The sequence below is a fragment of the Cyprinus carpio genome, chromosome A2 (genome assembly GCF_018340385.1).
Source record: "Cyprinus carpio isolate SPL01 chromosome A2, ASM1834038v1, whole genome shotgun sequence".
NCBI lineage: Eukaryota > Metazoa > Chordata > Actinopteri > Cypriniformes > Cyprinidae > Cyprinus > Cyprinus carpio.
In genome coordinates, this window is record NC_056573.1 from 23404583 (window position 1) to 23429953 (window position 25371).

At 40.9% G+C, this 25371-nt stretch overlaps 2 protein-coding genes across 6 annotated transcripts; one reads left to right on the forward strand and one right to left on the reverse strand.

Moving 5' to 3' along the window:
* The first annotated feature begins 356 nt into the window (after window positions 1–356).
* On the forward strand, window positions 357–4278 carry LOC109099081 (tripartite motif-containing protein 16-like protein). Its single transcript, XM_042711388.1, has 6 exons — window positions 357–1489; window positions 1966–2061; window positions 2135–2368; window positions 2566–2719; window positions 2935–3012; window positions 3448–4278. Exons 1-6 carry the CDS (start codon window positions 902–904, stop codon window positions 3981–3983), a joined length of 1686 nt encoding a protein of 561 aa, XP_042567322.1. The 5' UTR covers window positions 357–901; the 3' UTR covers window positions 3984–4278.
* Window positions 4279–10969: 6691 nt separating this feature from the next.
* LOC109099094 lies at window positions 10970–18730 on the reverse strand. Of its 5 annotated transcripts, XM_042711378.1 has the most exons (5): window positions 18670–18714; window positions 17727–17824; window positions 15911–16597; window positions 15781–15816; window positions 10970–15614 (listed from the first exon to the last, which is right to left on the reverse strand). In XM_042711378.1, the coding sequence occupies exon 5, from the start codon at window positions 15589–15591 to the stop codon at window positions 11791–11793; it is 3801 nt and encodes a 1266-aa protein (XP_042567312.1). In that variant the 5' UTR covers window positions 15592–15614; window positions 15781–15816; window positions 15911–16597; window positions 17727–17824; window positions 18670–18714; the 3' UTR covers window positions 10970–11790. The 5 variants fall into 5 exon arrangements, with proteins under 5 accessions (XP_042567312.1, XP_042567309.1, XP_042567293.1 ...); XM_042711375.1 differs by lacking the exon at window positions 15781–15816; XM_042711359.1 differs by having other exon boundaries at window positions 15781–16597.
* Between the last annotated feature and the right edge of the window lie 6641 nt (window positions 18731–25371).

Genomic DNA, 25371 nt, shown 5'->3' on the forward strand with positions numbered 1-25371 from the left:
ACATAACTGATTACTTTCCATGAAAAGTAACTAACGCAATATTGTAATGCATTACTTTTGTAATTTCCTCAACACTGTCTGTAAGTATATTTTAGAATTATTTGTGTGAAATTAGACTAAACTGAAAATGGCTGTTTTGTTATCTGACATATCTCATAACTTCAGTGATAATGTGCAGCATTGATTTACTGATTAAAATTTCTGAAACATCTCACTGTTAACTGATATCAGGAGAAAAATCTTGTGATATGATAGAATATCTAAATCATCTATATTGTTAGATGACAAATTTTCAGTGTTGATCCAAAATAAACTCCAAACCCTGGATAGAGTGGCTGAGTGAATGTGGTCTGGACTCTGTGGATGAGTGTCATTGTGTCAGAGACGCAGAAGGACAGAATTCCTCTGTGATCCAAATACACTCCTATTCTACAGGAGCTGGGGAATACAGGGAGTTCAGTCTCTTTATAATTGTGCCAGAATTAGTAACTAGATAAAGAACATAAACATTTCCAGGATTGATCGTTAAATCCAAATCTACTTTCTCCACCCCGTCCCTTCCTGCTGATGCTTTTATATGACACAGATATTTCCACCACTTGACTTGACCTCCCAGTAACAGCGTCCACTCACGCTAAGCTGATTGGCTGGTCTTAGCTTGGCCAGCTGGTCTCCCAGCCTGACCAGCTAAAGAAGTGGCCAAAACCCAGCCTAAAACCAGCCAACCAGCTTAGGCTGGTTTTAGCTGGTTTTTTTTTTTCAGCAGTATGTTCTTTGTGCTCGAAGAGACACACCTTTTGACAAACACACACACCTTTTTGCACACGTCTCAAAACAGGAAATTTAGTTAAGAGAAACTGAAACTTATGTGTTGTTCCAGCTGTTGTCTGTATCTGTGTGTATGTGGAGGAACATGGCAGAAACCAGTATTTCAGTGGATGAGGATCAGTTCAGCTGTCCGATATGTTTGGATCTACTGAAGGATCCAGTGACCATCCCCTGTGGACACAGTTACTGTATGAACTGCATTACAGACTACTGGAATAAAGATGATCAGAGGAGAGTTTACAGCTGCCCTGAGTGCAGACAGACCTTCACTCCAAGACCTGCTTTAAACAAGAATGTGATGCTGGCTGAAATGGTGGACAACCTGAAGAAGACAAGAACTGCTCTCGTTTACGCTGGACCTGGAGATGTGGAGTGTGACGCCTGTACTGCAAGAAAACGCAAAGCTGTAAAGTCCTGTCTGATGTGTCTGGAATCATACTGTCAAAGTCATTTTGAGTGTCATGAGGAATCTCGTATAAGGAAACGACACAAAGTGACTGATGCCACTGGACGAATCCAGGAAAGTCTCTGCTCTCAACATGACAGACTGCTGGAGGTTTTTTGTCGTACTGACCAGAAGTGTATTTGTTTGATGTGTCTGATGGATGACCATAAACATCACGATACTGTTTCGGCTGAAGCAGAGAGGACAGAGAAACAGGTACGAACTGAAAACACATAAAAAGACTGTTAGTTCTTGCAGTTATTGTACCAAGTTACTGGGTAGTTAACAATGACATTGTCACACAATAATATAGAGATTAATATTAGTGTAGTTCTGCTGTTCTGATAGTGGTAGTGGTTCTGATCTGTGTACTCTTCATTGTGTGTGTGTGTGTGTGTGTGTGTGTGTGTGTGTGTGTGTGTGTGTGTGTGTGTGTGTGTGTGTGTGTGTGCGTGTGTGTGTGTGAGTGTGCGTGCGTGTGCTTGTGTATTTCTTTGTTTTTGTGAGTTCTTCTAAAGATCAATCGAAAGGTGAACAAAAATAAATTGTTTCATAACAGTACTCCATGTAGCCTAATAGTTAAGAAGATACTGGTGTAGTAGGCTACATGCAAGTCCTATTGAGAGATTTTGAGCTCCTTGTGGAAAACCTCTTCTTACGTCTTCTAATGTATAAAATTATTTGTTCATCAGAAACAGGTTGGAGAGAAAGTAATAATTATACAGAAGAAAATCCAAGAGAGACAAACAGAGCTTCGGAAGCTGAGAAAGTCTGTGCAGAGTCACAAGGTGTGTATAAGAGAAAATTAACTGTCAGATTGAATGGACTGATTCTAGCGGTTCTCTCTTTGTGTCATAACAGAGCTCTGCACAGGCAGCAGTGGAGGACAGTGAGAGGATCTTTACTGAACTGATCCGCTCCATTGAAAGAAGCCACTCTGAGGTGACACAGATGATCAGAGATCGAGAAAAGGCTGAAGTGAGTCGAGCTGAAGGACTCTTAGAGCAACTGCAGCAGGAGATCGATGATCTGAAGAGGAGAGACGCTGAGCTGAAGCAGCTTTCACACACAGACGATCACATCTATTTCCTACAGGTTTATAAAGATTTTATAAAGACACCATTAAAGCTCACTGTATAACTGCCAAATGTTCAGTGCAAATGTTGTCAAGACGAATAAGCCACTTTTAGTTTCATCTGCTGTTTGTGATCTTTTAACTTTCTTGGACTGTATTAATTCCTATTTCCATGATAATTTACCTAATTGCTTTTGTTGTCTTTTTGTAAATGTAGAGTTTCCCGTTTCTTTCTGTTCCTCCTGCATCTTCAGACAGCACCACTGTCAGTTCTCTGCTCACGTATGATGATGTGAGAAGCTCTGTCTCTGTAATAAGTAGGAAATTCGAGAATTTCTGCAGAGAGGAGATAGAAAAGATACCTGGTGGAGGTAAAGTACAGACTCATCTTGTAAAATAGAGTTAATACATGAATTTATAATTGTGTGTGTCAATAAAAAAATAATTATTAATGACATTTAATAAATTGTTAATAATAATTAGTACTCTATTGTTGTTATTAGTAGACTATTATTTGATTAATAGTAATATTAATAGATTAATATGATTAAAATCACACTTTAAATATCTGTTTGTTTCTGTATAGTGAAATACAGTATCATTCCCAATATCAAAATCCTCACACCCATCACTGAACCCAAAACAAGAGAGGACTTCTTACACTGTAAGTGTTATAAATAATAATACAAATAAAGCAAACACAAGACAGATTTATACACATTTAAAGGTGAAGTGTTATATTTCTGTAACAGTGTCAAACAGTATTGCTTTAAGATTGTTTAAGTTGTCTGACAGCTTGAGTTCGGGGTTTGGAGTTGTTACAAACTCCAAACAATGGGAGTTTTATTATTATTATTATTATTATTATTATTATTATTATTATTATTATTATTTTCTAATTCCACCCCAAAGAAAATAAAATTTTTACTTACAATTTTTAATACGTTTTAAATAAATTTTGATAAAAACCATTTCACTTAATAGATCAGTGATCTGTTGTTGCTACTTTTATATCTTTGATGGATTGTTGCTTCACTTAATGTTTTGAAAATTAAGATTTCTTTATTACAATGCAGATTGTCTGTTTTTTCTCCATCAGATTACCATCAGTTTACTCTGGATTCAGAGTCAGTGCATAAAAACCTCTGTCTGTCTGAGGAGAACAGAGTGGCTGCTTGCACTGCTACATTGCAGCCGTATCCTGATCATCCAGACAGATTTGATGTTTGGCCTCAGGTGTTGTGTAGAGAGAGTGTGTGTGGACGCTGTTACTGGGAGGTGGAGTGGAGTGGGACTCGTGGTGTGGGAATATCAGTGTCATATAAGAGCATCAGCAGGAAGGGACGGGATAATGAGAGCAAATTTGGATATAATGATCAGTCCTGGAGATTGTTCTGCTCTCGCTCTGTATATTTATTTAGTTACAATAACAAAAAATCTGAACTCCCTGTATTCTTCTGCTCCTGTAGAATAGGAGTGTATGTGGATCACAGAGCAGGAATTCTGTCCTTCTACAGCGTCTCTGACACAATGACCCTCATCCACAGAGTCCAGACCACATTCACTCAGCCTCTCTATCCTGGGTTTGGCATAACTCAGGACTCAACAGTGAAATTGTGTCATTTAGCAGTATAGATAAAGTAGAGCTTCTACAAATCATCACAATATGACAGTTATGGAGCATATGTTATGGAGTAAGAATATTTTAATAATACTTAATTGTAGTGTACAAATAAGTAATGAGAGTAACATTATATCAGTTGACTGTGTATCATTTTGCATTTTTATGCAAGAAGTTTAACATTAAATATCACATGCAACTTCAATTCGCCCTGAGCCTTTTGCAACATTTCTTTAAATACAAGACAAGACATCCTCCAAATGGAGGCTAACAACTGCAGTTTGCATTGATGCAGATCCCACACCTGGAGAGTTTAGACCGCAATGAGGCAGAAGGTTATTTGCATAAAATACCCTGGGAGCGGGTACACCCTCATCAGTAAAAAAAAAATATATATATATATATATATATATATATATATATATATATATATATATATATATATATACTTTTGTGGGGATAAGTCCATTGTACCAGTTGCACTGAGACATTTCAAATGGTACCAACTACCAAACATGTACAGTACTTTACAGTAATTGTTCACATGGTATCATATAGATTTTGGGTGCATTTCGAATGATCTCAGCATGTAGACAGGGGAAGAGGGGAAGAACGGGGAAGAGAGAGTGAAGGGAAAGAAATGCAGATGAGACAATACTGAGGTATGATCTGCTCAGTGTGATTGCGTCTCAGATGAGGATGCTAATTCGCAAGAGAAAGTTCACATGTTATTTTCCAGAAAAGTCCCCCTTTTTTCAGAGAGCAGGCCTCTCTGGGTCCAGACAGCTTGGTGCAGGCCTTAAGGTTTTATATAAGATCAGTGGTACAGAAAATTACAGGTTATTAATAAAAAAGTAGAGATTATGCAATGTGTGTATTTGATTGCTTTTTATTTTCAGAATGACTTGTGGAATGTAGAAAACTTATCATACAAATTGTTAGTTCTGTTTAATTAGGTAAATAATATATTAATAAGAGGTGGTTTCTTTTCAAAACAAATTTCTTACAAATAATTACAAATTATTTCTTATAAATGACTTATGATTTATTCATAAATCTTTTGAAACAAAAGGGAAAAAACATTAATACTTTTCCCCTTTTTCCTGAAAGTTAAAGTGTTTGTTTTTTTATATATGAAAAAAACCACAGGTCCCAGGCACTCAAAGAGAATTCAGGTGGAGAAGGTAAAGGTTAAAAAGCCTTTATTGTGTTATGGCCAATATCAAAATTAAAAAGCCGACATGTTTCGACCGCAATGGTCTTCCTCAGGGCAAAAGCTTTTTAATTTTGATATTGGCCATACCACAATAAAGGCTTTTTAACGTTTACCTTCTCCACCTGAATTCTCTTTGAGTGCCTGGGACCTGTGGTTTTTTCATTCCATTCTGCTTCCTCATTCCCAGAGCACCTACTACGAATTCTTATCTCACCGGAGCGCCGGGTTGAATCGTTTTCTATTTACCTGTTTTTTATATATATAATAATGTGGTTCACCAGTAGTAGGCGTTCGCATTAGGTACGTACATAATGACGTACATCATCCGATTTCCTGAGACGGAGGGATGTCAAAAAGCGAATAACGTAAAATTTTAAGCGGAACGCAGACCTGGTAAAATCTAAGTATCCTTAGTTTTTTTTTTATTTCTCTGCATGTTCTTATCACATTACTCGACAACACTACACAACCATACACATTCATTCATTTCTTTTTTTTTCTTTTTTTTTTTTTCTAATCGCGCGTGCTGCGCGTGAACAGGTACACAAGTGTTTTTATCATCAGCCCTCCTGCAAACAAATTCATAGAAACAAGGTACCAAAGCGCCTTTGAGGATAAACAAATGCTTGCACGCTTTTAAACGCCTGCTGCACTCTCTGAAACACATAACCTGAAAGTTAAAGTTTCATGTGGGAAAGCATGTTTTGACTAATGTGGGACAGTCATTATACTATGTTTTTCAGCTGATAAAATGTGCATTAAGAAAGTTAAGTGCCATACGTGTATTTTTGTTAAATTTTTTGGGCTTATAATGCAGCAATATTATTTATTTTAAGATCCAAATTCAAAATTTTGACAATTTATGACAATGGGATCCTGGACCATGATGAGTCCATGGCTGGCAAGGACTGCTTATTTCTGTTATGAAGTGTTTTTATCATTACAATTTGCTTAAACATGCTTTTGAAAATACATATTCCATATTCAATTTGACTTACATGTTTATTATTATTATTATTGTTTTTATTAATATTAATTAATAAATTAACTATTGTTGCTTCCAGAAATCTGACATTTTTGTGATAAATAATAAAAAAAAAAAATCTGATTTTAAAAGGGAACATCTTGGGGATTTCAGAATGATTGATTTTGATTTATTGTTTTGGCTTCATAGAAATATGATACACAATTCAAAATTGCAAAAAGTGTCCCACATTACTCTCTATTGTCTGACTGTATAGGATTATTAAACGTTCAAGATTTTAAAACCATTTTAAACTCACGATAAAGTTGTTTGGTCCCCCTTTGTAGAAATCCCCCGTCCCCACTCCACACAACTGACACACTAGTGACTGTGTTGTTGCAATTGAGAGATACTCTGCCACTTTCACACAGTTACAAGAGTGATTGCGAGTGTGAGAGAGCTAAAACATGAAATCCACATATATTTTAATACAAATGCTTTGGTAATATTTTACATAGTGTGAGCACCTTTTTAAGTCATCTACTGTACATCTTATCCATGTATATAATGTTCATGAGTATTTGTTTTCCATTCCATTTCCATGTTGATATCCATTCAGTAAAATACAGAGAAAAGAGAGGGTGTGTGTATCAGAGATTTGTATAGTGATGCAGAGCCTGTATAGATTATCATCAATAAGCTTTTTCTTAGAGAAACTTTTTCTCCTCTTTTTCTTTCTTCAAGTAATGATAATACCTTGGGTCTAGAATACACATTGGTCTTCAGTTCCACAGCACTGCAAAAGGCACTGCATTCATTTTCTCTCACTCTCCCTTCAGAATGTGTCTGTGTGAACAGTCTCTCTATCAGAAACTCAAATCAAATTTCTCAAGTTTCTACCTGGCTTACACACACACACACACACACACACACACACACACGGGACGCATTTAAGCAATAACCTGCATGCAGAATACTTTATGAAACTTAAATATAATGACATTTTAGGAAAACATATTCAATAATTCATCTGATGAAGTCATTTGCAATCTCATTGACATATTGTCTGTCACACTATGAATGTGTTTGTCTGGATAGGAACTATGTGTCTTGTAAACACACAGCCTTTGATTAGCTGAACAAAGTGTGACAATCTTTACGTGTATTCATTTACATCGCAGATGCTTCCAGCATGAAGAATACTCAAAAAAAAAAAAAAAGTGCTTAATCTTACACCCTTAAAAATAAAGGTTCCAAAATGGTGTTTATACACCAATAACATTAAAATAACCAATGCCAAATAAACTTTCAGGGAAGTTTTTAAAATAAACATTTTTGAAGAACATTTTAATGTTCTGGAGAAGCTTTTCTACTATACTTTTCGCGCAATTGAGAGATTCCAGGGCTATTATTAAATTAATTATTATTAAACCTAAATTATTTAACTATTATTAAATTATTAAAAGTTATTTAAGGAACAGAGAATAAAGCATCTTTATTTTTTAAGAGTGTAGCAAGATAGAAATGCATCACAAAACACTCACAGAATTGCTCAGAAAACAAAATATTGTACTGTATAGTGATATTATGTGCAATATTGTATTTGCAGTATTTACTCAAAATGACTTAAAAACAACAAAATTGACCCCAGAAACACTAGAAGAACAGGGCTAAATGACTGTGCTACCAGACTGTTAAACCCATTGAACCAGGTGCCCAGTTCATCCTCAGCCCGCAAAAGCATGACACGGGTCACTCATGAATGTCTGAGGAGAGAAATGTGATCAGCCTAGAAACAATGCAGTTGTAGCCTTTAATGCCAAGAGAGAGAAAATGAAAGGTTGTGTTTGGAATGTAATGTATAGCATGTACCTGTATGTACTTCATAGTATGTGAAGTACACAATATGCAATGATTCAGATAGTATTGCACATTGTTTTTGCATTTTAAATCCAATTTTCTAATGTCTTAATGGGATAGTTCACCAAAAATGAAACTACTGTCATCATTAACTCACAATTAAGTGGTTCCGTATGACTTTGCTATAAGCTGATCTCAAATCTAACAACACTAATGCCATGGTATCACCAGCGTCTGTGGTCATTCAAATATCATTAAAAACATTTAAGAGTGCAGATTCAGTACTGTGCAAGGTTTTAAAGCCGGATTGAAAAATGTCAGAGATGAGTTAATTTGTAGATAGTTTTACAACTGAATGAAAACAGCTTTTTTAAGGATTTTGGATAAAAATGGCAAATTGGAGATTGGTCTATAGTTTGCATATATTGCTGCTGAATTGGGGTCACAGTAGCAAGTTTAAAGCAGGCTGGAACTGTCCCGTTTGACAGACAATTATTAATACTACTTAAAATGTCTGGACCAACTGTATCAAAGATCTGCTTTATAAAACGGGAAGGAAGAATGTCGTGAGGAGAAGTAGTAGTTTCAATTTTAAAGCGATTTCTCTTCATGTCTGAAGAGAAACTGGCGCAAATTCACTCCACTGTGAGCAGGAGAAAGAGGGATCAGATAGAGTTTGTTTAGAGGTAAACACTTGGGCTCGAATAGTATTGAGAATAGTATTATTCAGAAAAGAAAGTTGAGAAACTTTTCACACTCAAAAGAAGAGATAACAGATGAAGACTTAACAAGAACTGAGGACAGAATCAATAGTTGAGAACAGTGAGAGTTTTTTACAATAATATCAGATAAAAATTTATCTGAGTGAGTGGTTAAAATAAACTAGTGGTGATTCAAATTTTGGAAAACTTTTAGAGCAATAGTGACACTAAAATGTCTTATACATTCATAGAAATATTAAAATAAAATCTTGATGTTAATCAAAAAAGGTTCATGGATTCATTAGAATTAGAATATTAGAATAATTAAATTAGCCTATCATGTAATTGGCAGGGTGATGTTTGTTTAAGTGTTTGATTGAATGAAGCTTTCAGGGGCCTGTACCATGAAGCTGGTTTAGCTGGCTAGCCAGGTAAGTTTCAGTATAGTTTGCACCAATCCTGGGTTTAAGGTACCATGAAAGTGGCTTGGCTTTTAATGGTGTTCATCACCGTAGTAACTTACACTCCACAGCTAACATGTTCCGGGGCAGGTTATGTTCTGGTTTAGAGATCTCAAACTGATATTTGACCAATCAGCTTCAAGCAAAGTGACACATCATTGACGCAATAAAGCCACTCCCTCAGTTTCTCTTACTCCAAATTAAAGGCCGCTACATAGTAAAACATTTTAAAAGATAAAATTGTCTGATTTTTAGAGATTTTTCATAATTATTTTATATGATTTCTATAATTATTATATCCTTAATCCATTACACAAGCTAGCTTAGTTTAATAGTAATTATTAAGCTTTTATTTTAAATTAATAAAAAATATAGGTAATATGCAATATAAATAAGTTTTAGAATCAATAGCTTTAAAAATGACTACAAATGAGTTTACACCTATAAATATTTTCAACTCTATAAACTAACTTTACAACTTTTACTTGCACTTATTTGACAAGATATTTTCTTCAGGTTTCACTCTTTAATGGAAAGATCATTTCATCTCATGTAAATGTGTTTAAATTCTTCGTCTTGTTCAATCTTTTATTTTTTTATTTTTTATTTTTTCATTTTTTTGAGTTCACAAAACTGACACATTTTTATTTACTATTTTTCAGTCTCATTGTTTTTAGTTTTACGAATTAATTTCTTTTGATTTAGACGAGCTCAAATTTAACACAAACTGGACTGGGATTTCTATTTCCCAACATGCTTTGCCATGGCACTCAAAAGGGAGAGTAAATGCTAAAATTAGTGTTATATAATATTTTTTGTATTATATTGTATTTGATACAAATATGTTAAGTGGAAAATTTAGTAGTGTTTAATGTTCTGTTATGTTAATTTAGAATAGTTTCTGTTATATGTGGAGCATGTGGCTTGGTTTGAGAACAATTTTGTTAAATGTTATATATCGCCATGCTCATTCAACAGGTGCAATACTATGTTGATATTAGCATGTGCACAAATGTTTAAGTTTACTCTTAGCATGTTAGCTAAATATAGCTAACTATGTTTCTACTAACATAATATTAGTTGATATTACATGCAATTAAAATTGAGTACAAAATTTCTGCCAGTTCTGCTTGCTTAAACTTTGAATTTCTTAACTTACAATTTTTTATGCAACTGATTACCTGAAATTTGAGTTTTGCCAACTTATTTAGGTTTACAGTGTACCCATCATCAGGTAGTCAAATTTTTTGTAAATGTTTTTGCATTATTTTGAGCAAGTTTACACCACAAATTCACATTACTGCAATGTGCAAAAGGTGAAAAATTATCTAGAGTAATATAAAGGGCTCATAGAATTATCTATGAGCCCTTTATATTACACTGATCTTAGGTCATGATGGTCATGAAATGCAGTTTTAGATTTTTTTATTATTTTTTTCAAGGTTAGTTTATGAAATCTGCAAGTTTTTTGCACCAAAAATGTCTTTCTTTACCTAACAGCAGTATTGCTCTTGTGAATGACGGACAGACATGATGTTCAGAGCGCACCTCCTTGATTACATACAACGATGACACATGTTGGGGTGTGCCAAGAGTCCTGACGTCATGTTTCTGCTGATTTCAAATCTGTATACTTGTTACAATACTTGTCACAGCAAGATTGATTAGTGTTTCTCAGACTATTTTAATATAAATTGGATTTAATATAAATAAATATTTCTTTTCCAAAGACAAAAACACAAATAAAGATAATTTATCATAAAGACCACACACACACACACACACACAAAAAAAAGGGTGTTGGATTTTCAATGATTTAATTATGTACCAGAGCCTGCATTTCAGTGCGGGAGAATTATGTTAATTGCAAAGAAATCAAATTTAGAAAAGAAATATAATTTTGTTTTATAGATCACAAATTATCTAATTGAGTAGATCTGTGTTAGTCAATGTTTAATTTAGTTTACTTATGTTAGTTATGCATTATCAGCAAACAAAAAACACCAAAATATGTATAAAACTCACAATAATTTCTGTAGTCAGTATAAATAGCCAGCATATGTGTTCTGCACATCAACATTCTGGTGTCAAGTGAAAATACAATTTAAATAAAAATATTAATTTTAATTATTTCTATGGGGAGTAAGTCAAACTGAATGAAACTCTATTTTCAATTACAATCTACGATTTTCAATTAGACAAATAAAAATGCACTTCAAATAAATGACAGTCTTTTAATTTCTTTTCAGTATAGTAGTTGTAGCAGTCAGCTGTGAGGCGGCTGACACTTTGGCTTTGGTTGTTTAATGGAAGTGCATGATATCATACATTGTTTTCTTATAGTATTTTACAGTATCTAAAAGTTTGAATGATTTCACTAAAGACTAAAAACAAAGATGGAAAAAAATGTAATTGTTGCTAGCACTATTATTGGATTATTGGGAAATTTGACTTTGCTTCATTGAAGCACAAATACAAGCATGAATTGACTTCTAAATTCAGTATTCTTAATGTCAAATAAGGTTTGATCAATAGATGAATGAAGCATTAATGTTTGTTAAGCAACATCATGATAAGCAGATTTTCAGTTTTGCTAAGTGTCTTTAAAATAATCAGCTTTCATTTTGTTGAGGACATCTCTTGGCCGTCAAGGCAAGCACTTGCATCCTTTTGATTGTGTGTTTCCTGATTGTGCTGTGACTGTAAGCCACTAACAACTTTCGTAATTTTCTGAATTTTCAGGGCGACAGTCTTCATTCGCTTCTCTCTCTCCACCATGATTTTGCGCTCTTTTTCAAGCAAATTTTCCCCTTTAGCAATCTTTTCCAGGATAAGAGTTTCTTGTTTCATCTTCTCAAGTCCAACAATGCGGTCCTCAAAGCCAGGACTTTTCTCCTCTTTCTCGGTTTTTATCAGGATTTCGAGATATTCGGCTGTGGAGAGAGATTTGGGCTTAAGTGCAATTTCATCTAGTCTTCTTATGCAATCAGAGGACAATCTGATCAGCTTCATTAGTTTGTCCTCAATTCCATGGAATTCCTTTTCAAGTGCATCAAGCATTTGCTTTGTGTCCATGAACTTTCCTTTAGCCGCCATGAAGTTGTCTTTTAGCTCTTTAATGGATTTTGTTTCTATTTTTGTTTCATAAGTCCACATGAAATTTTCCCTTGAATGAGCAGAGTAATGGCAGTTTTCAGGGCAGATAATGCAGTGGCCAGCCTCCATCACAGCACAAGTTTGCACAGAGTCTTCTGCAGGGAGGAAGCAGTTGGAGTGACATGTGAAGAAGCAGTTGTTACAGTTCATGGTAAAACAGTTTACAGGGGTTCTCTTTGCTTTCATCACCTCCACCTCTTGTTCAAAATTCTGATTTTTTGCCATGCTCTCGCTCTCATTTTCCAAACATAGCTTGAATTTTTTGATCTCACTCAATTTAGAGAGACCAGCAGTTATTTGAGGGGTCAGACTTGTCATGGCTTTCTCAAGGCGCTCTCGTTCCTCTAAGACCTTTATAGTCATGGACAGATCTTTGCTTTCAATGGTCCCCAGTGTCTTGAAAAAAGCCTTCATCTGTTTGAAGGTTTTGTCCCAGACAAGCTCAGTCAGTTTATCTCCTCCATCATCATCATCATCTGAATCACTGTCAGAGGTTGTAGGCTCTTCTACATTTTTGTCTGCATACACAGCTGAATTGTTGAACTTGAAATGGGTGGGCTGTCCCTTTTTATTCTTTTGACAGGGCAGATCTGCTGCTTTGATAGCTTCTAGAACTGGGGTGTCTTTACCATCTGCAAATGTCACCAAAATTAGGATGTTGTCTACGACATCTTTGCCAAAAATGGATAAGACTGAGTCAAAGATGTACTTCTGGGTGCCACTCAGGCGGGAAAGAGAGGATTGGACAACGAAGCAGATGGCATCAATGTGATCGATTCCCAAAGGGCTACAAAGAAAGCTTTTGACCTGCTCTGTAATAAGTTTATCATGTGCGATTCCTCTTGTATCACCAAATCCTGGTGTGTCTACAATTGTGAGAGAATAGGGAATTTGAAAGCCAGGCTGATTGTACAGCTCGAAAGATGAGACGATAGATGTCTGACTCTCGGCCTGTGTGCGATTGGTCACTTCATTGATCAGTTTGAAGCGATATGCATCCTGCCATTTTACGCCTAGTATGTAATTGATCATCACATTGATGAGCGTGGTTTTTCCTGCACCCGTTGATCCCAAAAGAAGAATTACTTTGTTTTTCACATCCTCCACCTTTCTTTCGAAAACATACTGATTAAAACTTACATTCTCTGACATTTTTTTGTATAGCTTCAGTGAATGGATTGACGGATTGCCCTTTTTTATTCGTAAAGATTGATTCAAGAACAACCCACTCCCATCCTTATTTGATTCTTTACCCTTAAAACTGTCCGAAAACAAAGTTTCAGGACTGGGGAGACTCACTCCATCATTTCCACAGTTTGCAAAAACTCTGACCGTGTAAATTGTGTCTCCTTTCAGTCCCTGAAGAGTGCACTCCCTGTTTGTAGATTTCACAGACTTCCAAGGCCTTTCACTTTCATGATCCTTTGTGCATTCTCTAAACTCCAACATGTATCCAGTGATCAGAACATCCTCACCCACAGATGTAGGAACATCCCAGACTACAGTTCCTGACTCAGATTCTACTTGTTTTACTGTAGGTGCTCCAGGAGGAGCACATGGACGAGTCCTGAAGAATGATGTTGTGTCACTTGTCAGACTTACTCCTGGACGACACACAGCCTTGCAGGTAAAACAATATTCTTTATGTGGTTTTAACTGATTGACAGTTACCTGATCAGAAACCCCATTAGTATCCACATCTTTCCATTCAGAGCTCTGTGCAGACTGATATGAAATACAGTAGGAGTCCACACAGCTCACCCCGCGGTCAGGAGGTTTGATTTGCAGATGTATGCAGTCATGCTCAGCACTCAAGAAAACGGGCATTGGTGGTTTTGAGGGAAGCTCATACTGTGAGCTGATGAGTCTCCCTCTTTCATAAACATGAATTGAAGAGGCAGTGCTAAGTTCATCTGGGATTGATGCAATGCAGAATTCAATGTTTTTTCTTCCTTTATTGGCTTCTTTAAAATCTAGGAAGGCTTGTATGGTTGCCCTGGTCAATGTAGTTGCATCTCCTGATGAAAACCATTTCTCTGTCTTCTTTGAGGAGTTTTGATCAAAACTTATCTGCTCTCCACTGTTACAGGATTGTGCCTTCAGGTAATTCTCCAAGTCTGAAAGGTATGGTTCCTTTTTGTTTAAGGAGGTAAGTGCAAAAGCTATCACATAGTTATTGGATGCTTTCAAGACAACTTTATCCAAGTCGTTGCTGGATGAAAGAACAGGGACATCTTTCATGATTTCGAGGTACGATCTAACAACATTCATCTCTCGCTCTCGCTCATTTAGAAACTTGGTTATCAAAGCACCCTTAAATGGGGATCTTTCTTTGTCATTCAGGGCATCAATAAGCTCCTGTTCTTCTTTTCCTCCACCCCTTATGGATGGAAGAAGCCTGCAGAGATGTTTCTGAAAAACAATTTTGTACTCTGAACAGAAGTCTTTACAATTACTGATCTTAGCTGTGATTTCAGGGAATTGAATGGCAATATTGTCCCTCATCAGATCTTTACATTGAATGTCAGAATTATGCAGTTCATTCATGATCCGTTGGGCACGTCGTATTAGGCTAACACTGATCTCCCGGACTAACTGAGCGGCTGCTGAATCTAGTTTTTTCAGAGGGTAAAGCCACACGGTCATGGGCACAGCATTCTCTCCATGTTCTCCCAACATTTTTGGTAGCTCTGAGTACACCTTGATGGCATCGACATAGGAGACTGGATTGTTTTCCAGAGCAAAATCTCCATGAAAAGTGCAGCTGAACTTGTCAATTTTCTCTTGTTCCATCTCATTCATTTTTAAAGATGCCTGACCCTCTACTGATATTAAAGGTATCTTTTTGATCGATGCTTGGAGGTCACCTTGTATCTTTTGATGGTTTTCATTGGACGAAACCTCACGATCAAAAATAAAGAATGCTTGAGCTCCATACAGTAGAGCTGTAACAACATGTGTGGCCGAGCCCTCCTGAAATACATTGCAGTGCTTTACGTTCCCTGCCCCAAGATGCTCCATAGTTAACTGCTCAAAGCGCGAGGTTGTATAATACTGTAAGGTGACCCGAGAATGATGTTTCGATGACTTCTTGTTATTTAAATACTCTGCTGATCCTTTCACACTGACTAATCCACACAGAAAGCTGGCTTCAAGAGATGCAGAGACATTAAGAGCACTGGCTTTGTCTTCACTTGAATCTGTGGCAATTATTTTGAAGTCAGTGTTTGGCTGTGGCCTTACATTAATATTCTTCTGCAGCATCTCAGCATCCCAAAGTGTTATTCCTTAAAAAAAAATAAAAAGAATTTTAAAACACACACACACACACACACACACACACACACACACGTATATATATGGTAAAGCCATGTGTGACAAACTAAGGGCACTCTTCCTTTAAACATAGGAATTAAAAAGGTAAGTAACAGTGAGGCACTGCTAATCAAATACCTTTAATTAACCGATCATCAGCAAGTGTGGGCACCTCTATAAAAGCAAAAGATTTGTCTGTTTGCTGGTCTGGAGCTTTCAGATGTGTGTTAACAATGCCAAAGAGGAAAGACATCAGCAATGATCTTACAGAAGCTATTGTTGCTGCCGTCAGACTGGGAAGGGTAATAAGGCCATTTCCGAACAATTTTTGAAGTCCATCATTTCACAGTGAGGAAGATTATTCACAAGTGGAAGACATTCAAGAAAGAAACCAATCCTCCCAGGAGTAGACGAAATTCACCCATGATCAGAAATTGCAGAGAACCCAAGAACTACACCTCAGACTCTACAGGCCTCAGTTAACATGCTAAATGATAAAGTTTGTGACAGTACTATTAGAAAAATACCAGACAAGTATGGCATGTTTGGAAGGGTTGCCAGAAGAAAGCCTTTTCGCTCTAAAAAAAAAAAAAAAAAAACATGGCAGGATAGCTTAGGTTTGCAAAGTTGCATCTGAACAAACCATAAGACTTCTAGAACAATGTCCTTTGAAGAGGCAAGACCAAAGTGGAGATGTTTGGCCATAAAGCACAGTGCCACATTTGGTGAAAGCCAGAATAGCATATCAGCCTCATACAAAAAGTCAATCATGCTGGTGGATGGCTGATGATTTTAGGCTAGTTTTGTGGCCACAGGACCAGGGCACCTCACAGTCATTGAGTCCACCTCTGTATTCCAAAGTATTAGTCAAATGTGAGGCCATCCGTTTGACAGCTAAAGCTTGGCCAAAATTGGGTCACGCAATAGGACAATGATCCCAAGCACACCAGCAAATCTACAAAAGAACACAAGAAAATAATTAAGGTGTTGCAATAGCCCATTCAAAGTCCAGACCTCATCCCAGAGCAGATCCTCCCTATACGCAAATACTGTACGCAAGCTATATTGCAATATTAGTGGTCACAGAACTCCTTTTCCAAACAGTTCACCATTTGTTTCATTCTGCTTCCTGTATTTCTTACAGCGACTGTCATGGCGGACAGCCAAATCCACTTTTATTTTTAAAATAATACTGTTTCTGTGTCACAGAATGTAGTTTTAAGAGTTTTTTAGGTGAATACGTGTTTAGATAATGTATAATAAAGATAACATCTATTTGAAAAATTGCTTCAATGTTTTTGGAGATGTGAGCTTCAGGGCGTCAGAGGCCGTTCAGCACTCATGAAACTACTAATCATAAAACCCGTTTTACTGACGAGACACAAAAAATTAAAAGAATAACAAACAAAACAAAAAAAAAAAAAACACAACAAAAAAAAAAAACAAAAATCAAAAATAAAAAAACAAATAAATACAAAAAGTAAAAGCAAAAGACAAGAACAAACAAGGAGCAAGTCAAAAACTCAGAACTACAAAGGACTAGACAGGACAAGGGCACAAGACCAATTAGGCACGTAGACAGGAACACATACTCAACCACATCCACCGACAGCAACAAACACAGTGAGGGTAAGAATGACCACAAACCAGCAAACACAATAGGGCAAGGGGCACTATAAATAGGGAGAAAAACACGAGGAACAGGTGAGCACAATTAGACCAACAACGGTAACAAGAGGGTGTGGTAAAAAAAGGAAACAAGGAGGAGGGACTAAAGGACATGGCTAAGAAAACAATCAACAAGGCCATGTGCTGACACAAGACATAGACACAAGAAACAAAAACACAAGACAAACAGAGTGTCAGTGCAAAACCCTGACAATTATTTGAAGAAATAATAACAATATATTGTCATAATATTAACATAAAAAATTTAAATATATATAAAATGCAAAACTATTGATGTAAATGCCTAAAATATTTTGACTATGTGTAGTTTTTGTTCGTTTTGTCATGGCAGAAGAATCAGTAACATGCTTAGTTATAACTAAAGCTAATTTAAATGATCTTGGAAATGTTTTTACCTGGAATGAGGAGATCTCTTCGGCAGTCATAAAGCATTCCTAATTGAAAAGGGCGGCCAAGACAAGCCAGTTCGATGGTCTCAGAGTTCGACATCTTTCTAAAAGTTGACAAAATAATCCTTAATATAGCCTTATATAACTTTAGATCATTGTTTTTTGAAAAGTATTTAGAATAAGGTATTTTTTCTTTCAGTTGGTGACCAAACTTGAAAGAATTAATGAAATAGAACCTCATATAATGAATCAACACAGAATTTAGCAATTTTGATATCTGAAAAGTGGATTTCAATAGGCCAATATTGTGCTCGATTTATTATTCTTACTGTTTTGCTTTTATATTTGATTGGTTGTTTGAGGTTTTGATATATATATATATATATATATATATATATATATATATATATATATATATATATATATATATATATATATATATATATTGTAATTTTGTGTTGTAATTATTAATGACACTTTTTGTGTTGGAAAAGATGGAAGAAATTCATGCAGGTGCGGCACTACATAAGTGTAAATAAATGATATATAAAATGGATTATCTTAGTTATGTTTGGATTTTCTTAGTTTTAAACATATCTACATATTTTAATATTGAAAGTGTAGGACAAGTGTAAGACAATAAAAGCTATACACTTAAAGGGCATTTTAACAGTAGTAAATATAACTGTTGAGGGCATGGTGAAAAGTTTTCAAAATTAACCTTCATTTAACAAGAAGAAAACAGGTGCTAGTTTTCAGAAGAAAAAAAAACCTGAACATAGATACATTTTTCACCTCTATAAACACCTTCAAAAATAGCAATAAATCAATAAAATTATGAAGTCTATAGAGCAATTATTGAGCAATTACTAGAGCATCATATGTAAAGGAGACCTAATTGCATTTATGCCCCAGCATTTCAGAGATAAAATAATTTAATAGTGCATACCTTTTTTATCCAGTATATTTTTTCAGAATGATTTGTCCTTTTAGTCTGAGTTTCAGTCCCTGATCATTGTGAACTGAGTGCTGGGGTTTTATAGAGTTAAGTAAGGCCACACCTTAAAACAATGTGATTGGGCAAGTGACAAGTCTCTTAAATAGAAAATAAAATTGTGTAGACATGGTCTAAAAGTGTGTGTACTCTGACGTGTTGCTTGTGGGAACAAATAGACAAAATTATATATATAAACAATGTATATACAAACAAAAATATATATAGTATAAACTAAGGTTTCTAGGTCTTTATATGTACAAAGAGCTTTATGTACAAACAGAAACAAAATGTTTTGTACTGCAGTCACAGTTATATAATTTCACAAAACAACTGAAAAAAAAAGTCAAGTTTAAATGGAGTAATATCTGATCTGGTCAAATTTTAATTAGCTTTAATTGTTATTAATTTTAAATCTCCATACTACAGATTAATGAGAGATGTAGGCCTGTATTTATATGCCTTAAAAAACCTGCAGTGTAAAAATTCATTTACTGTTTATTGCTAGATTTTTGGTTACATCGATTGAAATGATAACCATTTCTGTAGTTGATTTTGTTTATAAGTAAGTCTAGAGCACCACTTTTACTTTACTTAAAAGGTACACTCTGGTCATTCGTCCTTTGGCATTTACATAAAACAAGATCTGGCTTATTAAGGTTTTTTAGTAGGTCAAAACGTCTCGGTTACGTATGGTAACCCTCGTTCCCTGAAGGAGGGAACGGAGACGCCACGTCGGTGACCGACGAAAATGGGATATCGCTTCGATAGACCAATCTACTTCGAGTGTAAACTAAACGAGCCAATGCACATTGGCATGCAATTATTGCATCCAGCTGCCGCTGATCACAGCGTGAGTATAATAAGGCAGCAGATCCAATGCATACCAGGTTTTCGCTGAGGAGCCGAGCCGGAGACCCGGCGGCTCAGCGGTGGTACAGCAACCATGGCGACGGGACGTAGCGTCTCCGTTACCTCCTTCAGGGAACGAGGGTTACCATACGTAACCGAGACGTTCCCTTTCAGTCGGTCACTCTCGACGCCACGTCGGTGACCGACGAAAATGGGATCCCTACCAAAGCGCCATGGGTGCTGCCCCTTCCAGTGCCCTGTGCGAGCCGCCTGCGCCCCTATTAGGTGTAGGCCGGGGCTCGGAACAAGTAGCTCCACTCACCATTGTCAAAGCACTACCTCACTGGGTGAGACTGGATAACACTGGGAAAACGTACCCGTTCCCACTTGGAACAGGGACGCTGCGGAAGCTCCATCCTTCCCGAAGGAGGTCTCGGGAGCAAATACACATATAGCATCCGTTTAGGTGTATATGGAAAAATTTGAGGTGATCCAAACCCTCCTGGAAAGGCAGAAGTCTGCCGGGGAAACACGGGCTCTAAGGCTATACCGTGGACTATACGCATACGAGTACCGCTTAGGTCTCAATATGGAACCCAGCCTTCTATGGTTCTCACGGATTCATCATGAAGGCCTGGCGCCGGACGTTCCGCCGTGTCCAGCTGCCTAGGGTGATGGAGGATCTCAACAGGGTCTACAGTACGGACACTCTGGAGCAGTTTTAGCAAGCCGACACTAACCGGGGCCTCTCGGTGCCATTACCCGTTTGAGGTGAGAACCCAGGAGGATACCGGCTCTACACGAAGGCTATAGAACCTAGCAAACGTGTTAGGGGTCGCCCAGCCCGCAGCTCTACAAATATCTGTCAGCGAGGTGCCACGAGCCAGCGCCCAGGAGGATGCAACACTTCTTGTTGAGTGAGCTCACAACCTGAACGGGCAGGGCACACCCTGTGCCTGATAAGCCAGGGCTATGGCATCCACAATCCAGCGGGCCATCCTCTGCTTAGAGACGGCATTCCCCTTCTGCCGGCCTCCGTAACAGACAAAGAGCTGGTCTGAGGTCCTGAAGCTTTGTGTCCGGTCTACGTAGCATCTCAATGCTCGGACGGGACAGAGCAAAGCTAGGGCTGGGTCTGCCTCCTCCAGGGGCAGCGCTTGCAGGTTCACCACTTGGTCTTTGAAGGGTGTAGTGGGAACCTTGGGCACGTAGCCGGGCCGGGGCCTCAGGATTACCTGGGAGTCAGCCGGCCCAAACTCTAGGCACGAATCGCCGACCGAAAATGCATGCAGGTCCCCTACCCTCTTGAAGGAGGCCAGTGCAAGCAGGAGCAGAGTTTTCAATGAAAGAAACTTTGGCTTCGACTGAATGCAAAGGCTCGAATGGGCCCTGCTGTAGAGATTTCAGCACCAGAGTCAGGTCCCAAGAGGGTATAGAGGGGGGCCGGGAAGGATTTAACCTCCTGGCCCCTCTAAGGAACCTGATGACAAGGTCATGCTTACCTAAAGACTTCCCATTCATGGGGTCATGGTACGCAGCAATAGCAACCTGGACTTTGAGGGTGGAGGGAGACAGCCTTCGCTCCAGCCCTTGCTGCAGAAAGGAAAAGCACAACCGCAATCGGGCATCTTCGGGGGTCTTCTCGGCGAGAAAGAACACCACTCGACGAACAGGTTCCACTTCAAGGCGTAAGCGTGTCTCGTAGACGGTGATCTTGCCGAAGTGATGGTGTTCGCTACCTCCTGGGGCAGGTCACCTAGAACCTCCGCGTCCCGTCCAGGGACCAGACATGGAGTTTCCAAAGGTCTGGACGCGGGTGCCAAATGGTGCCCCGTCTCTGAGTCAGTAGATCCTTCCTCAGAGGAATCGGCCAAGGAGGGGCTGTTGCGAGGAGCACCAGTTCGGGGAACCAGGTTCGCGTGGGCCAATACGGCGCCACTAGCAAGACTTGCTCCTCGTCCTCCCGGACTTTGCACAGTGTCTGTGCAAGAAGGCTCACTGGGGGAAACGCATACTTGCGTAGGCCCCGCGGCCAGCTGTGTGCCAGTGCATCCCTGCCGAGAGTTCCCTCGGTCAGTGAGTAGAACAACTGGCAGTGAGAGGTCTCTGGAGAAGCAAACAGGTCTACCTGAGCGGCTCCGAACCATCTCCAAATCAGCTGGACCATCAGGGGATGGAGTCGCCATTCTCCTGGGAGCATTGCTCGAGACAGCTCGTCGGCTGTACGGTTGAGCAGGCCCAGAATGTGAACGGCACGAAGAGACCTCAGAACCTTCTGACTCCAAAGGAGGAGGAGGGTGGCGGGCGAGTTGTGTGACATGCGACGGGAGCGCAGACCACCTTGTCGGTTGATGTACGCAACGGTCGCTGTGTTGTCCGTTCGGACCAGCACATGCTTGCCTCGTAAGTGACCTTTGAGACGGTTCAAGGCAAGGTCCACTGCTAACAACTCTAGGCAACTGATGTGCCACTGCAGCTGCGGGCCCGTCCAAACCCCTGAGACTGCATGCCCGTTGTACGTGGCCCCCCCAGCCGGTGGTGGAGGCATCCGTGTAAACCACAGCATGCCTGGAGATCTGCTCTAGGGGCACCCCTGCCCTGAGAAACGCAAGATCTGACCACAGGGTGAGGGTTTGACGACAGGCCGGTGTAACTTGGACCCGGTGAGTGCCGCGCTTCCACGCCCACCTCGGGACTCGGCCATAAAGCCAGTGCTGGAGCGGTCTCATATGTAACAGGCCGAGCGGTGTAAGTGCCGCTGCGGCCGCCATATGCCCCAGGAGCCTCTGAAAGAGTTTCAGTGGGACCGCTGTCCTGCTCTTGAATGTATTCAAGCAGGCTAGCACCGACCGCGCACGTTCCTCTATGAGGCGTGCTGTCTGTTCGACCGAATCCAACTCCATACCAAGAAAAGAGATCCTCTGCGTTGGCAAGAGTTTGCTCTTTTCCCAGTTGACCCGAAGGCCCAACAGGCTGAGGTGCCAGAGCACCAGGTCCCTGTGTTCGCACAACTGATCCCGAGATTGTGCTAGTATCAGCCAATCGTCTAGATAGTTGAGAATACGAACACCCTGCTCTCTGAGGGGAACAAGAGCAGCCTCCGTAACTTTCGTGAAGACACGGGGAGACAGGGACAGCCCGAAGGGCAGGACCTTGTACTGATATGCCTGTCCTTCAGACGCAAACCGCAGAAAAGGTCTGTGGCGCGGAAGGATAGACACATGAAAGTACGCGTCCTTCAGGTCGATCGCTGCAAACCAATCTCGGGGACGGACGCACCCGAAGATGAGTTTCTGCGTCAACATCTTGAACGGTAGCCGATGAAGGGCCCGGTTCAAAACTCGCAGATCCAAGATCGGTCGTAACCCACCGCCTTTCTTGGGTACAATGAAGTAGGGGCTGTAAAACCCCCGTCCTCATATCGGCTGGAGGGACCGGCTCTATCGCGTCTTTCGCCAGTAAGACTGCGATCTCTTCCCGCAGAACAGGGGCATCGGACGCTTTCACTGTAGTGAAGCGGATACAGCTGAACTTGGGGGGACGCCGGGCGAACTGAATCGCATAGCCGAGGCTGATGATCCCCAGGAGCCAGCGAGACGGGCTGGGTAGCGCTGACCAGGCGCTTAGAAACCGTACAAGCGGGACCAGCGGAACCACAGCCGTACCCGCAGTGGGGCAGCGAGGTGGAACACAGGGACCCATCTCGGGCGGCTTGTGAGCATGCCTGAGTGTGGTGCGAGTGTGGGGTGCAGGGCTCACCTGGTTCCACGGGTTGGCAGAGGGTGCGTGAGTAGGGCCTTTGTTGACGCTCTCGAACCGCCCGCTGCTGCCATCTGGCGAAGGAGGAGGATGAGTGAGGTCCGGTGTTTGGCCGTCCGCAACTCTCCGTGCCCTCCTGGGACCCAGAGACAGAGAAAACCGCTCTCCCGCGTCGAGATTTCCCAGATTCTCCCCTGGCCCTCCTCCAGGGGAGGGAGAGGTGCTTTCACCATCCCCCAGAAAGCGGCTACCTCTCTCTGGGCCACCCGTCCCGGGGCCTCTTGCTCTTCCGCTCACCGCCAGGTTTGACGGGGGCCAGGACGGGTGGGGCGGCCTGCCTATGCCCAGCTCTACGGCGCCACTTGCTGGAGGCTGCTGCGGGATGCGGCGTGGGAGCGGGTGGACGCAGGGGGCCGCCCTCAGTGACGAGCAGGCTGGGGCGTTGCAACCGGCGGACGGGTGGAGGCAGCAGCTGCCCGCCGGGCAGAAAGTTGGACCGCCTCAGTCTGCTCCCGTGCAGCCAAGAACTGCTGGGCCAGGTTCTCGACCACGTCACCGAAGAGGCGGTCTGGGACACAGGCATTAAGGAACTGATCTTTGTCGGCGTCCCTCATTTCAACCAGACTCAGCCAGAGATGGCGCTCCTGGACCACAAGCGTGGACATCGCACGACCCAGAGAATGCACGGTGACCTTTGTCGCTCGGAGCACGAGGCCAGTGGCGGTTCTGAGTTTTCAGAACTTCTGGATCGTAACCACCCTCGTGCAGGTCCTTCAGTGCCTTGGCCTGGTACACCTGCAGTAACGCCACAGCGTGTAAGGCAGAAGCAGCTTCCCCGCAAGCCATATAGGCACCGCCGGTTAGACCAGACGAATGCCTATAGGCCCGGGAAAGAAGCACCGGGTCTCCCCCGCCAGCAGGAGGCAGACTTAGGACACACTTGCATCGCTACCGCCGCGCTCCACTGGGGGAATCACCGAATACCCCTTCGCTGCACTGCCATCGAGGGTGGTGAGGGAGGAGGAGCCCACCAGCCAGTTTCTGGCAGTAAAAGGTGCCATCCACGACCTGGTGAGCTCGTCATGCACTTCCGGGAAGAAAGGCACCAGGGTGGGGCGCTGAAAACCAGCGCGCGCCACCTTGAGAAACCAATCATCCTGCCTCGAGGGCTCGGGACGCGGTGGAGATTTCCACTCGAGCCCTACCCTCTCGGCGGCCCGGGAAAGCATAGCTGTCATCTCCGGATCCAATTCAGGCTCCGCCACCGTCCCAGAGGGCAGCAGCACAGCTGAATCTTCATCTGACAGCTCTCCCTCCGATGCTGAGATCGACATCTGGTCAGGGGGAGGCCCACTGGATACCACTGGTACGCTCTTTAAAGAGGGCCCAGCGCGTTCCGTGGGTTACTCCTCTGGATCGGAGATGCAAGAGGAGTGATGGTCCCCAGAGGGTTGGTTCCCTGCGGGGTTTGCCACCACTATAATCCTCAAACTGCCCGTGCTACTGCTGGAAATGGTTTTCGTCTGTCAGCCGCCAGAACGAGCCCCAAATCGCGGCAGCGGCAACGGGACTCCGCCCCCTTTTTTGAAGAAAGCAGAGCCTGGTTCGCAGCTCCGAGACGGTCATCTTCCCGCAGAGAGAAGATGACTCATCCACGAAAGCTACCTCAGCGTGTTTGCCCAGACACGTGAGGCAGCAATCGTGACCATCACCCGTTGCCAGGCAACGACCGCACCCAGAAACGCACGGGAGATACGGCATGCTGATAAGGACGATCCGTCGTCTTTACAAAGATGCATCTGTGAAGCTCTTTTAGAGAAATATGCTCTTTAGGAAATGCTCTTTTAATGCTGAGGCGCACAGGGGAATTGGCCGCTTGCAACACGACAGGGGGTAGTGCAGCCTGAAGTGTGCAATCCACTCGACGCTGGAAACGACCACCGCTGAAGCGCCGTCTCGCCAACACACGAAGCTTCCGAGAGCGTGCTGAACTCGTAGTTCACAGCAGACACAGTTGAGCAGAACGATACTAACGCTCGGCTTCGA